The 17,533-nt window shown below is 64.6% G+C and overlaps 1 protein-coding gene across 1 annotated transcript in view; it reads left to right on the top strand.

The window, feature by feature from the left end:
- MUC2 (mucin 2, oligomeric mucus/gel-forming) overlaps positions 1-15,038 on the top strand; it is a 31,820-nt gene extending 16,782 nt beyond the window's left edge. Inside the window, 21 exon segments of the mRNA XM_087855219.1 lie at positions 1-4,468; positions 4,595-6,274; positions 6,698-7,003; positions 7,278-7,507; positions 7,831-8,005; positions 8,449-8,696; positions 9,279-9,462; positions 9,676-9,898; positions 10,486-10,664; positions 11,054-11,127; positions 11,282-11,369; positions 11,461-11,492; positions 12,159-12,333; positions 12,547-12,651; positions 12,809-12,849; positions 13,049-13,171; positions 13,261-13,359; positions 13,964-14,092; positions 14,210-14,249; positions 14,548-14,674; positions 14,760-15,038. Coding sequence (XP_087711345.1) covers positions 1-4,468; positions 4,595-6,274; positions 6,698-7,003; positions 7,278-7,507; positions 7,831-8,005; positions 8,449-8,696; positions 9,279-9,462; positions 9,676-9,898; positions 10,486-10,664; positions 11,054-11,127; positions 11,282-11,369; positions 11,461-11,492; positions 12,159-12,333; positions 12,547-12,651; positions 12,809-12,849; positions 13,049-13,171; positions 13,261-13,359; positions 13,964-14,092; positions 14,210-14,249; positions 14,548-14,674; positions 14,760-14,991 — 8,958 coding nt within the window. The 3' untranslated portion in view covers positions 14,992-15,038.
- The last annotated feature ends 2,495 nt before the right edge of the window (positions 15,039-17,533 follow it).

The raw sequence follows: 17,533 nt of genomic DNA, 5'->3' as shown, positions 1-17,533 counted from the left end.
CCGACCACCACTCCAACCACCACCATCACAGGCACGCCAACTCTGACTCCCACCATCACCACAACCACGGGCACAGAGACCCCAACTCCAACACCTATCCCGACTACCACAACCACCTCAACATCCACACCTATTCCACAACCCCCAACCACCACCACCACCACACCTACCCCAGTATCAACCACCAGAGAGCCAACAATTTCTCCCTGTGTGCCTCAGTGCAACTGGACGGGCTGGCTGGATTCAGGTAAACCAAGCTTTTCCAAACCGGGTGGAGACATCGAATCAATTGAGAACATCTGTAAAGAAGGCTGGGCAGTCAACATCTCCTGCAGAGCCACGCAGTTTCCTAACGTTCCCATCGAAGAACTTGGGCAAAAGGTGGTGTGTGACCTCTCCGTTGGGCTGGTGTGCAGAAATGAAGACCAGAAGCCAGGAGGGATCATACCGCAGCCCTTCTGCCTCAACTATGAGATCAACGTCTGCTGTTCAGGACCTGAGGACTGTATCTCCACACCTCCTCCTGCCACCACCCTGACCACTACCCCTACCACCACCACCACCACCACGACCACCACGACCACCACGACCACCACCACGGGAACTCCGACCTCGACCCCGACTCCCACCATCACCACCTCCACAGTCACAGAGACCCCGACACCCACCATCACAACCAGTTCAACTACCACCACCACAGGCACCCCAACCCCCACCATCACCACCACCACGGGCACAGAGACCCCAACACCCACCCCAAGTACCACCACCACCACCACAGGCACCCCAACCCCTACACCCACAGTCACCACCACCACAGGCACCCCAACATCCACCATCAGCACCACCACGGGCACAGAGACCCCGACCCCCACCATCACCACCACTCCGAGCACCACCACGACTACCACCACCACAGGCACCCCGACTCCGACCCCCACCATCACCACCACCACGGGCACAGAGACCCCAACACCCACCATCACAACCAGTCCAACCACCACCACGACTACCACCATCACGGGCACCCCGACCCCAACACCCACCATCACCACCACCACGGGCACCCCAACACCAACCGCCACCATCAGCACTACCACAGGCACTGAGACCCCAACCCCCACCATCACCACCACTCTGAGCACCACCACTACTACTATCACCACGGGCACCCCGACTCCGACACCCACCATCAGCACCACGACAGGCACCCCAACCCCAACCCCCACCATTAGCACTACCACGGGCACCCCAACCCCTACACCCACCATCACCACCACTCTGAGCACCACCACGACTACCACCACTACGGGCACCCCGACCCCAACGCCCACCATTAGCACGACCACGGGCACCGCAACCCCAACCCCCACCATCACCACCACTCCAAGCACCACCACGACTACCACCACCACGGGCACCCCGACCGCAACGCCCACCATTAGCAAGACCACGGGCACCCCAACCCCAACCCCCACCATCACCACCACTCTGAGCACCACCACGACTACCACCACCACGGGCACCCCGACTCCGACACCCACCATCAGCACCACGACAGGCACCCCAACCCCAACCCCCACCATTAGCACTACCACAGGCACCCCAACCCCTACACCCACCATCACCACCACTCTGAGCACCACCACGACTACCACCACCACGGGCACCCCAACCCCAACACCCACCGTCACTACCAGTCCAACCACCACAGGCACCCCGACCCCCACCATCACCACCACCACAGGCACAGAGACCCCAACACCCACCCCAAGTACCACCACCACCACCACCACCACAGGCACCCCAACCCCTACACCCACCATTACCACTACCACAGGCACTCCAACCCCAACACCCACCATCACTACCAGTCCAACCACCACAGGCCCCCCGACCCCCACCATCACCACCACCACAGGCACAGAGACCCCGACACCCACCCCAAGTACCACCACCACCACCACAGGCACACCAACCCCTACACCCACTGTCACCACCACCACAGGCACCCCGACATCCACCATCAGCACCACCACGGGCACCCCAACACCAACTGCCACCATCAGCACTACCACAGGCACCGAGACCCCAACCCCCACCATCACCACCACTCCAAGCACCACCACAACTACCACCACCATGGGCACCCCGACTCCGACACCCACCATCAGCACCACGACAGGCACCCCAACCCCAACCCCCACCATTAGCATTACCACAGGCACCCCAACCCCTACACCCACCATCACCACCACTCTGAGCACCACCACGACTACCACCACCACGGGCACCCTGACCCCAACACCCACCATTAGCACGACCATGGGCACCCCAACCCCAACCTCCACCATCACCACCACTCCAAGCACCACCACGACTACCACCACCACGGGCACCCCGACCGCAACGCCCACCATAAGCACGACCACGGGCACCCCAACCCCAACCCCCACCATCACCACCACTCTGAGCACCACCACGACTACCACCACTACGGGCACCCCGACCCCAACGCCCACCATTAGCACGACCACGGGCACCCCAACCCCAACCCCAACCCCCACCATCACCACCACTCCGAGCACCACCACGACTACCACCATCACAGGCACCCCAACTCCGACACCCACCATCACCACCACCACAGGCACTCCGACTCCAACCCCCACCATCAGCACCACCACGGGCAGCCCAACCCCAACCCCCACCATCAGCACCACCACGGGCACCCCAACCCCAACCCCCACCATTAGCATGACCACGGGCACCCCAACCCCTACACCCACCATCACCACCACTCTGAGCACCACCACGACTACCACCACCACGGGCACCCCGACCCCAACACCCACCATTAGCACGACCACGGGCACCCCAACCCCAACACCCACCATCACTACCAGTCCAACCACCACAGGCACCCCGACCCCCACCATCACCACCACCACAGGCACAGAGACCCCAACACCCACCCCAAGTACCACCACCACCACCACAGGCACCCCAACCCCTACACCCACCATTACCACTACCACTGGCACTCCAACCCCAACACCCACCATCACTACCAGTCCAACCACCACAGGCACCCCGACCCCTACCATCACCACCACCACAGGCACAGAGACCCCGACAACCACCCCAAGTACCACCACCACCACCACAGGCACCCCAACCCCTACACCCACTGTCACCACCACCACAGGCACCCTGACATCCACCATCAGCACCACCACGGGCACCCCAACACCAACCGCCACCATCAGCACTACCACAGGCACCGAGACCCCAACCCCCATCATTACCACCACTCCAAGCACCACCACAACTACCACCACCACGGGCACCCCGACCCCGACACCCACCATCACCACCACCATAGGTACTCCAACCCCAACACCCACCATCACTACCAGTCCAACCACTACCACTACGGGCACCCCGACCCCAACACCCACCATTAGCACGACCACGGGCACCCCGACCCCAACGCCCACCATTAGCACGACCACGGGCACCCCAACCCCAACCCCCACCATCACCACCACTCCAAGCACCACCACGACTAGCACCACCACGGGCACCCCGACTCCAACCCCCACCATCACCACCACCACGGGCACCCTGACTCCGACACCCACCATCAGCACCACGACAGGCACCCCAACCCCAACCCCCACCATTAGCACTACCACAGGCACCCCAACCCCTACACCCACCATCACCACCACTCTGAGCACCACCACGACTACCACCACCACGGGCACCCCGACCCCAACACCCACCATTAGCACAACCACGGGCACCCCAACCCCAACACCCACCGTCACTACCAGTCCAACCACCACAGGCACCCCGACCCCCACCATCACCACCACCACAGGCACAGAGACCCCAACACCCACCCCAAGTACCACCACCACCACCACCACCACAGGCACCCCAACCCCTACACCCACCATTACCACTACCACAGGCACTCCAACCCCAACACCCACCATCACTACCAGTCCAACCACCACAGGCCCCCCGACCCCCACCATCACCACCACCACGGGCACACCAACCCCTACACCCACTGTCACCACCACCACAGGCACCCCGACATCCACCATCAGCACCACCACGGGCACCCCAACACCAACTGCCACCATCAGCACTACCACAGGCACCGAGACCCCAACCCCCACCATCACCACCACTCCAAGCACCACCACAACTACCACCACCACAGGCACCCCGACTCCGACACCCACCATCAGCACCACGACAGGCACCCCAACCCCAACCCCCACCATTAGCATTACCACAGGCACCCCAACCCCTACACCCACCATCACCACCACTCTGAGCACCACCACGACTACCACCACCACGGGCACCCTGACCCCAACACCCACCATTAGCACGACCATGGGCACCCCAACCCCAACACCCACCATCACTACCAGTCCAACCACCACAGGCACCCCGACCCCCACCATCACCACCACCACAGGCACAGAGACCCCAACACCCACCCCAAGTACCACCACCACCACCACCACCACAGGCACCCCAACCCCTACACCCACCATTACCACTACCACAGGCACTCCAACCCCAACACCCACCATCACTGCCAGTCCAACCACCACAGGCACCCTGACCCCCACCATCACCACCACCACGGGCACAGAGACCCCGACACCCACCCCAAGTACCACCACCACCACCACAGGCACACCAACCCCTACACCCACTGTCACCACCACCACAGGCACCCTGACATCCACCATCAGCACCACCACGGGCACCCCAACACCAACCGCCACCATCAGCACTACCACAGGCACCGAGACCCCAACCCCCACCATCACCACCACTCCAAGCACCACCACAACTACCACCACCACGGGCACCCCGACTCCGACACCCACCATCAACACCACGACAGGCACCCCAACCCCATCCCCCACCATTAGCACTACCACGGGCACCCCAACCCCAACCCCCACCATCACCACCACTACGAGCACCACCACAACTACCACCACCACAGGCACCCCGACTCCAACGCCCACCATTAGCACGACCACGGGCACCCCAACCCCAACCCCAACCCCCACCATCACCACCACTCCAAGCACCACCACGACTACCACCACCACGGGCACCCCGACCCCAACACCCACCATCACCACCACCACAGGCACTCCAACCCCAACACCCACCATCACTACCAGTCCAACCACCACCACTACGACCCCGACCCCCACCATCACCACCACCACAGGCACCCCAACCCCAACCCCCACCATCAGCACTACCACGGGCACCCCGACTCCAACTCCCACCATCACCACCACCACAGGCACCCCGACATCCACCATCAGCACCACCACGGGCACCCCAACACCAACCGCCACCATCAGCACTACCACAGGCACCGAGACCCCAACCCCCACCATCACCACCACTCCAAGCACCACCACAACTACCACCACCACGGGCACCCCGACTCCGACACCCACCATCAGCACCACGACAGGCACCCCAACCCCATCCCCCACCATTAGCACTACCACGGGCACCCCAACCCCAACCCCTACCATCACCACCACTATGAGCACCACCACAACTACCACCACCACAGGCACCCCGACCCCAACACCCACCATTAGCACGACCACGGGCACCCCAACCCCAACCCCAACCCCCACCATCACCACCACTCCAAGCACCACCACGACTACCACCACCACGGGCACCCCGACCCCAACACCCACCATCACCACCACCACAGGCACTCCAACCCCAACACCCACCATCACCACCAGTCCAACCACCACCACTACGGGCACCCCGACCCCAACGCCCACCATTAGCACGACCACGGGCACCCCAACCCCAACCCCAACCCCCACCATCACCACCACTCCAAGCACCACCACGACTACCACCACCACGGGCACCCCGACCCCAACACCCACCATCACCACCACCACAGGCACTCCAACCCCAACACCCACCATCACTACCAGTCCAACCACCACCACTACGACCCCGACCCCCACCATCACCACCACCACAGGCACCCCAACCCTAACCCCCACCATCAGCACTACCACGGGCACCCCGACTCCAACTCCCACCATCACCACCACCACAGGCACCCCAACCCCAACACCCACCATCACTACCAGTCCAACCACCACCACTACGGGCACCCCGACCCCCACCATCACCATCACCACAGGCACAGAGACCCCAACACCCACCCCAAGTACCACCACCATGGGCACCCTGACTCCAACCCCCACCATCACCACCACCACAGGCACTCCAACCCCAACACCCACCATCACTACCAGTCCAACCACCACCACTATGGGCACCCCGACCCCCACCATCACCATCACCACAGGCACAGAGACCCCAACACCCACCTCAAGTACCACCACCACGGGCACCCCGACTCCAACCCCCACCATCACCACCACCATAGGCACCCCAACCCCAACCCCCACCATCAGCACCACCACAGGCACCCCAACCCCAACCCCCACCATCACTACCACCACGGGCACCCCGACTCCGACACCCACCATCACCACCACCACGGGCACCCCGACCCCGACCCCCACCATCAGCACCACCACAGGCACCCCGACCCCGACCCCCACCATCACCACCACCACGGGCACCCCGACCCCAACCCCCACCATTAGTACCACCACGGGCACCCCGACCCCAACCCCCACCATCAGCACCACCACGGGCACCCCCTCCACGCCCACTCCTACGACGGTGTCAACGACCACCACAGGAACGCCCACGCCGCCCACACCGTCCAGGCCACAGATCACCAGCACCACGACCTCCTTTGTGCCCACGCCCACACCGACCCCAATCTCCACTCCAAACGTCAGTATAAGCATGCGCCCAGGCATCACGACCCCAGTCGCCTCCTCCCCTCAGGAGACATGCTGCTTTTTGAACGGCACATACTATGCACCAGGTACCCAAGATTTTCACTCTGGCTCTCAGGCGACAGAGGCTGGTTGGGCTTTGGTCTCTGGTTTCACCAGTGGTCAGTCTAAACCAGGAGCTCGCTTGGGAAGCTGGATGCTGGGTGTGGGCGGCTGCCCTGTGATCAGCCCCCCTTTGCTGTAGCCATGAGTCAGGGAAGTGGGGGTTGGTGGCCTCGTGGGCACCTGCCTGCATGCCCTGGTGGACAGCCCTGGTGGACAGCCCTGGGGGACAGTGCAGGACTGGTCTCTCTCCCCTCGCAGGCGAGTTGGTGTACAACGGCACGCACGGGGACACCTGCTATTACGTGAACTGCTCGGTGTTGTGCGCCATCGAGATCTTCAACTGGTCATGCCCGTCCACACCCTCCCCAACGCCCACCCCCTCCAAGACGACACCGACCTCGACATCCAAACCACCCACGCCCACGGCATCGAGCACACCGGCCACCACCAAGCCCCCTGCGTGCCCAGACTTCGATCCTCCCAGACAGGTCAGTGTGCTGTGGGCGACTTTTTGTCCTCTTGGCCCTGAGACCATGCACCCACCAGCCAGGCTTCCAGAGCCCAGGCACTGCCTTTCTGCTGGTCACCCAAGACACCCCTGTCCCGACGCCCTGTGCCACCACTGAGGCTTCAAGTGGACTTTTGGGCTCAGGTCTGCTGGAGCCCCCTTCTCACCCACGCCTCCCTTGCTGCAGTGAGGTGGCTGGCAGTGAGCTGCCTCCTGCCCGGGGCACCCGGTGCCCCAGCCTCCAGCGGGGGCCGGGGTGGGTCCAGGCTGGCCTCTGCTGATGCCGAGCCATTCCCGCCGTAGGAGAACGAGACGTGGTGGCTGTGTAACTGCACCATGGCGATCTGCAAGTACAACAACACCGTGGAGCTCGTGGAGGTGGAGTGCGAAACCCCGCCCATGCCCACCTGCTCCAACGGCCTCCAGCCCGTGCTCGTCCGGGGTCCCCACGAGTGCTGCGAGCACTGGGAATGTGACTGTAAGCCCCCTGACACTGCAGGGCCCTCCATCTTCTCCCTTCTGTGAGCAGGGGGCTGCAGGCCCTGAGGTCCTTGGGTGCAGACCGCAGGCTGAATGTGCCGGCCGACTGTGCTGGGCCTCCTGCTTGCTTCCCATCTCGGGCTGGGGGTCCGGGCGCGGGAGGGGCTTGCCTGGTGGGGCACAGCCACCTCCCAGAAGGAGGCTGGTCCTGGGGCTGGAGGGGCAGAGCTGGACTCGGAACCCAGGCCTTTTGGCTCCACGGCGAGGCTCTGTCCCACAGAATGGGCTTGGATGCCCCGCACGCCCCAGGAGCGGGAATGTGCGCCCCCCCTCCCCATTCCTGCTTGCTGATCCCACCCGTCCCTGGGCTTTCACCGGTGCCTGTCCCCGTGCAGCCCCCGGGCCGGGGCTCGGTGTGGCTCAGCGCAGCTCCTTCTTCAGGCTACTGCACAGGCTGGGGGGACCCCCACTACGTGACGTTCGACGGGCTGTACTACAGCTACCAGGGAAACTGCACGTACGTGCTTGTGGAGGAGATCGCCCCCACGCTGGGCAACTTTGGGGTCTACATCGACAACTACCACTGTGACGTCAACGACCAGGTGTCCTGCCCCCGCACGCTCATCGTGCGCTACGAGTCCCAGGAGGTGCTGCTCAAGACGCTGCAGCTGATGCCCATTGAGGTCCAGGTGCGTGGCGAGGGCGAGGGCGCCCACACAGGCGCACAGGTGCACCCGTTCCCTCGCTTGGCGGGGACTGGGCCGTTCTCTCAGGCCCTTGGCGATATGCAGGGGTCCCTTGACCTTCCCCACTCGTGCTCCCACCACCCGCCCTGGTCCCAGGCCTCTGTGGCAGAAGCTCCCTCCCCGAGCACAGGCACTGGGCACACGCTCGTGTGGGGTTGCTGGTTCCTGTGGCCTGGGGAGCTCTACCCTCGGCATGAGCCCCAGTGTCTCCAGGGGCCTCTGAGCGCAGTGTCCTTGAGACCTCCCCCGGGGACCGGCCAGGACAAGTCGGGCCCAGAGCAATGGAAAGGAGGTGGGAAGTGGGCCAGGGCCAGGGGCCAGGCAGAGGTCCCCCACTGGACGCACAGGCCTGAAAACAGGCAGGGGCGGGGTGATCCCAGGTGCTCTCTGAAGACTCGGCTTGCCCCGACTCACTCTTGTTAGACCCACGGGGCTCTGTTTCCCAAGGTGGCCAGGGCGGGGCCCCAGGTGAGTGGCCACCGCACCTGCCTGCTGGCCGTCCTGACCCCAGGGGTTTGGTCACAGGTGCAGGTCAACAGGCAGGTGGTGGCGCTGCCCTACGTGAAGAATGAGGTGCACGTGTACCAGTCGGGCATCAACTACGTGGTGGAAGTCTCCAAGCTGGGCGCCCTCATCTCCTACAATGGACTCTCCTTCTCCATCAGGCTGCCCTACCACCTGTTTGGCAACAACACCAAGGGCCAGTGTGGTGAGCCCCCGGGCCCACCCCTGAAGAGGACGGCTCGGGGCCGGGGGGAGGCTGGGTGTGAGCGCCCCGCTCGGAATCCCGTGGGAAGAGGCCGATGGGAGTCCTGTGTCGTCTGTGCCCTCGGCCCTGGCCTGAGGTCACCGGGGGACCTGGGCTGGAGAAGGGGAGGCCGGGGTCTGGTGCTGGTACGACGTGGGCTCCCTCCCGACACAGGTACGTGCACCAACAATACGGCAGACGACTGCGTGCTGCCCAGCGGGGAGGTCGTTTCCAACTGCGAGTCTGCAGCTGATCAGTGGGTGGTGAATGACCCCTCCAAGCCGCACTGTCCCCACACCAGCACGACCACCAAGCCCCCCGCCAGCACGCCGCCAGGGGGCAGCACCACCACCCACAAGGGCTGCGCCTCTCCTCTCTGCGAGCTCATCAAAGACAGGTGCCCCCGCCCGTCCCTAGGGAACCTGGGGTCTCGGGGAGCGGCTTCCTCTCCGTGCCGCACCCCCGTTGCAAAGGGGAGCCGAGGCAGAGGGCTGAGCACGGGGCTGGGGTGTCAGAGGGAAGTCAGGGCGCCAGTGGGCAGGTGCTGAGTCACGGAGGGCCCAGGACGGGGGCTCCCGATGTCTATGGGGCTCAGCTGTCTTGACAGATATCCCTGTGCCTTTTCTGTCCTCCCAGATCTCTCCCGCCTCAGCAAGGTCAGCTGAGCTGGAGGCCTCAGGGAGAGGAGCTGACCGGGGACAGAGCTAGCATTCAGGGCTGGGATCAGGGAGGCACCCCCAAAGCTGGCAGCCATGTAGCATGGAGCTCCCCCCTGCCCGAGAGCCTGGCCTGCAGCAGCCTGTCCTCGGGCCGTCCACTGTGCCCGCTCCTCTTCCCCGAGGTGGCCCTGTTGCCACTGTCCGCCTACAGGCGCCCGTTCAGTGGGATACGGGCTGAGCTGGACTCTGGGAGGGTGGCCAGGGAGACGTGCTGGGCTGGTGGGGAGGGCCGCCCAGAGCCTGACCCGCGCGCCTTCCCTCACAGCGTGTTCGCCCCGTGCCACGCCCTGGTACCCCCCCAGCACTACTACGACGCGTGCATGTTTGACAGCTGCTTTGTGCCCGACTCCGGCCTGGAGTGCGCCAGCCTGCAGGCCTACGCGACCCTCTGTGCCCAGGGCAACATCTGCATCGACTGGCGGAACCACACCCATGGGATCTGCTGTGTGTGCCTGCCTGCCCCTGCCCCTGCCCCAGACCTGTGGTCCCGCGGGCCGGATAGGGGCTTGTGCTCCGCTGGGTGCCGTGCCCGGCCTGAAGCCACACTGGGGTGGGAGGGCCGGGAGGACAGGGAGAGCCGGCCTGGGCCTCGGGCTGGGAAGAAGGCAGGGCTTGGGGGGCTGGGGGCCTGGGGCTACGGCCATCCTTGCTAGGCCACTGGGCCCCTGCCTCCCAGCTCAGGGATGGCATGGGGGGCCGAGATGGGCAGCACCAGGCGGCTGGTCACCCCCAGCTGGTGCAGGAGAGGCTGGGTGGGCCTGTCCCTCGCCAGGGGGCCCACGGGCTCCTCCCTCCCAACCCCAGCTCCTCTGATTCCTATCTCCTTCCCGCAGCGGTGACGTGCCCACCTCACAGGGAGTACCGGGCCTGTGGTCCTGCAGACGAGCCCTCATGCGAGTCTAGCTTAGTTGCTATAAGGTGCGCCGGGACAGCGGGCTGGCCCCTCAGGCTGTGCGCCGGGGTGGTGGGCGCTGTCCGGGCATCGGGGTCCCACATGCCTGTTCCCCAGCCCGTGTACACCCATCACATGATGCCCTCCCGCCCCCAGACCCCCGCACCAGAGGAACACCCACCTGGTGGAAGGCTGCTTCTGTCCCGAGGGCACCATGAACTACGCCCCAGGATTCGACGTCTGCGTGGAGCTGTGTGGTATGCTGCCCACCCGCGTTGCTCTGTGAAGCCCACCCCAGCCCCGCGGCACCAGGACTCTGCTAATGGACTTGTGTTCTCTCCCTTCTAGGCTGTGTGGGGCCTGATGATGTGCCTAGAAAGGTAGGCCCTTCCTCTCGGTGCTGGGGTGGGAACCCACAAACCCGGAATTTGGGGGGCTAGGGAGGGTTGCACATGAGAACCTGGGAGTCTCAAACCTTGAGTCATGTCATTGAAGTCCTGGAAGGCTGAGCCAGCAGTGGTGTCCCCTGGGCGCCCACCCCCCCACCCGTCCACCTCCTTCCCCCTTCCCTCCTCTCTCCCTTCTCCGCCCCTCCTTCCTTCTACTCATCCAAGCATTCACCCAATTGTCCATCTATCCCTTTGTCTGTCCAACTGTCCATCCATCTACCCACTGGTCCACATGTCCATCCACCCCTTCATGCCACCCACATGCCGTCTAAACCCGAGATGGCATCTTGGCCGCTGCAGTGTTGTCCGTGTCTCCCACACGTGGTTGATTGCTTAGCTCCATTCTGTGAGCCCCACATACGTGTGCGGAACATTTGCCGCGGGCCGGGCCGGTGGAGGCAAACGCTAGGAGCAGGTCATCGCTGTGGCATCAGGGATGTGGCCCCGTGTGCTGGGGGGGGAGGGCCCAGGCTTCCCACGGGACCCTCGGCGTGTCGCCTCCTGTGGGCAGAGTGCGAGCGTGCTGTGGTACGGCCCCGGCGCACGGGCAGGGGCGCTGGCGCCATGATCCCCTGCCCACCCACTTCGTCCCTGCAGTTCGGGGAGCACTTTGAGTTCGACTGCAAAGACTGCGTGTGCCTGGAGGGCGGGCGCGGCATCATCTGTCAGCCCAAGGAGTGCCGCCAGGAGCCGGTCACGTGCACGGAGGACGGCACCTACCCGCTCACGGAGGTCAACCCCGCAGACCCGTGCTGCAATATCACGACTTGCAGTAAGGCCGCCCGCAGGCAGCGCTGGGCGCCTGGGGCCCCGGGGCGCACCCCGCCACCCCCGGGGCTGTTCTCACCTCCTCGCTGAGCCAGGGGGCCTCCGACTGGGGGCCTGCGGGGGCTGGGCCGTCAGGACGCGGGCCACCGAGCTGGGTGTGGGAGGAGGCCTCTGCCCACAGGCCCCGCCCTGCCCACTCTGTCCCCCTCCCCTCCAGAGTGCAATACCAGCCTGTGCGAGGAGACACCGCCCAAGTGCCCCCTGGGCTTCGAAGTGAGCAGCGAGACCAGACCTGGGAAGTGCTGCCCCTCCTACTCCTGTGGTCAGTGGGCCTGGGGGTCTGGGAACCGTGGGTGGGGTCGCTCCACATGGTACACATACCCACCCCAGGCCTGAGTGCCCGTGCGTCCGGTGGCCGGGCGTCAGCCATGGGGCCAGGCAGGCCAGCCTGACCCATGTCCGCATTCTCTTCCTCCCAGTGCCCAAGGGTGTGTGCGTTCACGGGAATGCTGAGTACCAGGTGAGCCCTGGGCCGAGGGGTGGGGGTCCCGGGCTGGCTCTCAGGTTGGGCAGGGTGCCCGGGGGGGGGTGGGTACCCGCTCTGGGGCCTCCGTGGTGTGTGTCAGGCCCGGGGGCCTCTGGGCACGGCCAGCCGTCCTGCAGGCAGGCGGCAGGTGTGGGAGGTGGCCCTGCCTCACCTGCCCTCCCTGTGCCCTCAGCCCGGGTCCCCAGTGTATTCCTCCAAGTGCCAGGACTGCGTCTGCACCAACAGCACGGACAGCAGCACACAGCTTAACATCATCTCCTGCACCCACGTGCACTGCAACAGCTCCTGCAGCCCTGTAAGCCTCCCCTACTCCCCAGGGCCGCCCCTCGGCCGGCTCCCGGTGCCTGTCTGCCTATGCCAACCTGAGCCGTGCATGTCCTGCAGGGCTTCGAGCTGGTGGACGTCCCCGGGGAGTGCTGCAGGAAGTGTCAGCAGACTCACTGCATCATCAAGAGACCCGGCATGGAGAACATTGTCCTAAAGGTGAGCGGGGAGTCCCACCTGTCACGTCCCATCCCTTGACACGGGAGGGGCTGACCTGAAGCCATGGCTGAGTCTCCCCAGGGCTGGGCATGGCTGTGCAAGTGTCCTGGGGTTGCCATGACAAGTGACCACAGACTAGGGCTGGAAACACTGGGACTGACTGACTTTCCCAGCGTGGAGCCCGAGTCCAAGATCAAGGTGTTGCCGGGCTGCACTCCCTCCAAAGGCTCTGGGGGACCCCCCTGCCTCTTCAGCTTTGGGGGCTCCAGGAGGCCCTGGGTTTGTGGCTGCATCTGTCCACTCTCTGCCTCACCTTCCCGTGGCCCCTCCTCTCTCTCTAAGGACACTGGTCATTGGGTTTAGGGCCATCTGTGTAATCGAGGGTGGTCTCATCTCGAGGTCTTCAACTTAGTCCCGTCTATAAACACCCTTTCTCCAAATAAGGTCACGTCTGCAGGTGCCGGGGGCAAGGATGTGGACGTGTCTGTGGACTACAGGCTGGCGGCTGTCCCGGGGCCCCTCCTGGGTGTCACCTGCCTGGTGGCTCTGGGCCCGCCGGCCGGGCCTCCTGCTGGGCCTCACCACACTGCCCTCTGCCCTGCAGCCCGGGGACATAAGTAACGACCCCACGAACAATTGCACCTTCTTCAGCTGCATGAAAATCCACAACCAGCTCATCTCTTCCGTCTCCAACATCACCTGCCCCGACTTTGACCCCAGCATCTGCGTCCCGGTGAGTGGGGGTCCCCAGGGCCAGGCTGGTCCCTGTTCCTTCCCACCCCGTGGCAGGAAGGGGTTGCTCACTGTTGTGGGCCGTCCTGAGTCCTAGGCTCATTCTCCTTCCCTCCAGGGCTCCATCACACTCATGCCCAACGGATGCTGCAAGAAATGTGAGTGGGGACTGCTGGGATGGTGGCTCCCGGGGCCCAAGGCGCAGCCGGGCAGGGGGGCTCCAGCTGGGACCCTCGAGGGGAAGAGGCATGGGGGACGGTGTCCCGGGATCCCTGTCTCCTCTGCCACTCTCCACCAGATGCTCAATTTGAGGGCGTCACCTGGGATGTCGTGCTTGCTGGGGGGTGGCTGAGGCCGGGGGCGCTTGGGGAGAGAGAAGAAGCCGTGAGGGAAGATCCGGTAGGCCCCCTGAAGGTGTGGAGACCCCACCCCAGAGCCTCCGCCCCCTCTTGCCAGGCATCCCTCGCAATGAGACCAGGATCTTCTGCTCCACCATTCCTGTTACGGAGGAAATCTCTTACTCTGGCTGCACCAAGAAGGTCACAATGAATTACTGCTCTGGGAGCTGCGGGACCTTTGCCATGTGAGTCCCAGGCCCTGCGTGCGCCCTGCTGGGGGTGGCAGAGCGGGGAGGGGGGGAGTGGCTCCTCACCGCGGCCCTCCCCCAGGTACTCAGCCGAGGCCCAGGCCCTGGACCACAGGTGCTCCTGCTGCAAGGAGGAGCGCACCAGCCAGCGGGAGGTGGAGCTGAGCTGCCCTGATGGCAGCTCGCGGAACCACACCTACACCCACATCGAGAGCTGCCAGTGCCAGGACACCGTGTGCGAGCTCCCGCGGGCTCAGCGCAGCGTCCCCGGCCGCGCCCGGCGCGCCAGGGGCCTGTATCCGGGGAGGGAATGAGCAGGGTCCCGCGTCCAGGCCCCCCCCCCCGACCTCCGCACGCACCCCCCCCCCCCCCCGCTGACCCTCTGAGCTTCCTCACCTAAGCGGACCTCCTCTCTGAGGATATTTATTTTCTGAGTCTTTGTTCAATTCTTTGCTTTCCAAAATAAACTTGGGCAGACGCTGTGCTGGTGCGTTTCAGTTGTGGCCGAGGGTCTGGGTGGCTGCTGTGGGGCGAGTGGCTGGAGGAAGCTCAGAGGGGAGCGCCCCTCGTGACCACCTCCTGTAGGATGCCTCCGAAAGCGCAGTCCTGCCCTGCCCCTCTGTCCTGCCCTGCCCCGCTCGGCGTGTGTAAAGCCCTTTCTGGGCGGCCACAGAGCAGGAGGCCGCTTCCGGGAGGACTTCCAGTTCAGAGTTTGCAAAAGAGGGCGCTCAGGGGGCTTTGCAGGCTCTTGCCTTGGTGAGGCCCGACAGCTCAGGGCAAGCGTGTGCTCCTGGATGTGGGCGTGTGTGAGCATGTGCGGCCTGAGTGTGAATGTGCACACACGTTTGCGTGTGTGTGTGTGAAACATGCCTCACCCTGGGTCTCTCCGCCGGCAAGAAGAAGAACATTCTCGGTCCACGGACCAGAGGCAGCAAGCCAGCTCCTGCTGCCAAGGCTGACTGCTGGGTCTCTCCTGGCTGCTGAGGGTGCCCGCACAGCCGCCCGCCCTCAGACCCACTTGCACAAGCTCTGGGTGGCTCTGTGGACCCAGGCGGGAGGCTGGCCCTGTGAGTGTGCGTGTGCTTGTGCCCGGGCGTTCATCCACGTGGCCACCGGCCCGCATGTATTTGGGAAGCTGTTGTGTGAGCTGAGCCTCCAAAGTGGGAATTTCAGGGAAGGGACTCCTCTGGTCCTTTTATGACACACAGTGCCAGGCTGGTGGGCTGTCTGGGTGGCCGTGGGGACAGCTGGACCAGAGCCGGAGCTCACAAGGTTGGGCAAGGAGCCAGCTGTCTGTTCCGAGGCAGCAGACCCCCGGCCTGACCAGCTGGCGAGGCCGCGGAGCCCCGAGTGCAGTCACCCTACCTGCCAGCACCCTCAGCAGCCTAAGGGGAGGGTGCCGACGTCCCCGGGGACCCACAGCGTCCTCTCCCACGAGACTCTGCCACATTTTACAGCCGACCGGATGGAGGCTGTCAGGAAGGGCGGTGCCCACAGCAGGCTCCATGGTGCTGGGGGCCAGCGAGGGCTGGCACGGGGCACCGGAAACCCCCTTCCTCTGCATTCTCTGTGTCCTGCGGGGCTGGGCTGAGGGCTCGGCCCTCCCTCATGAGCCCTCCCTGACCTGCCCCCGCCCGACATCAGGGAGGCCGGTGATGGCCAGTCAGGAAGAGTCTGCACACCAGCACGACCCTGGGACCTGGGACCTGGGGTCTGTGCAACCCCTCCTGGCCTGGTGGGGTCCAGACGACCCTGCACAGCCCCCTCTGGTGATCGCAGGAGCCCACATTGTCCCTGGCCTAGACCTGAGGACGCTGTAGGCGGTAGTTGGCCTGGTGGCCCTGGAGGCACCAAGTGGCCTCCTAGGGCCGGAGGTTTGCTGAGGGCACGGGGCCGGCCTCTGCCGTGTGGCCAAGTGGGGCTTCCGGGTGCTTCAGAACCAGCCTTTCTGTAAAACGGTCAAGGTGCCTGCCCTGTGGCTCTCACCTGTTCCGAGGTGTCCTCCCCACCCCCCAGGCCATGAGGGCTGTGAGCTCCAGAAATTCTCTTAGTGTGCGGTGTGTGTCACTGACACGGAGCTGAGCTCCTGGCCCACCCTGGCAGTGGGTCCCTTCTGCTCCGCCAGGCTGTGCCCTTCCGGCGGGCAGCCCAGCATAGGCTGGACCAACTGCAGGACAAGAACGGGGGGGGGTCTGCATCTGGTTGGGAAGAGGGTCAGCCTCGGGGCCAGCGTCCTCATCCACCTCCTTGCTCTGCAGCTGAGAGGTGGGGGCTCTGGACGCCGGGGTGGGCGAGGGTGCAGCTGCGCCCGCTTGCTTCTCTCGGCTGTGCCCGCAGACCCCCAGTGTCAGCAGCAGAGCCAAGGTTTTCTCTTTGACATGTGGAGGTTTCCATGAGGCTTTGTTTGGAAAGAGGTTTTTGGCTTCAAAATCATTTGATGGCCGTCGGCAGATGGTCGCTGAGACTGCCCCAGAGGAAGCAAAGGGTGCTCCCCAGAGCCCCCGCCCAGCCCTCTGGAGGGACGGATGAATGATCCGCACACTGGGCACCAACACCGCCTGGCCTGGGGGCCGTTTGGGGGGGTCCCTTCGCTTCTTACAGGCTGCCCCTTCTGCTCCCACTGTTCACACGAGGGCTCTGAGGGGTCTGCTAGGGATACCCGCGCAGTGGGCAGCCACCCTGCCCCTCCTCCTGGGAGCGACCGCCTTGGCTGTGCCCCTCCCCACCCTTCCCCTCCACTGCTTCCAAGCCTCTGCTCTCCACCAGAGTGGCTGGGTCTGGAGGAGAGCCCACCGGCCCAGAGTCTGCCCCGTGGATGTCCCTTCCCTGTCCAAGCCTGGTTTCTACCTGGGGAGA

This window comes from Ursus americanus, chromosome 24 (assembly GCF_024610735.1).
Source record: "Ursus americanus isolate L20-20 chromosome 24, mUrsAme1.1.p, whole genome shotgun sequence".
NCBI lineage: Eukaryota > Metazoa > Chordata > Mammalia > Carnivora > Ursidae > Ursus > Ursus americanus.
The sequence above is the reverse complement of the archived record's forward strand: the minus strand, read 5'-3'. Positions and strand labels throughout refer to the sequence as shown.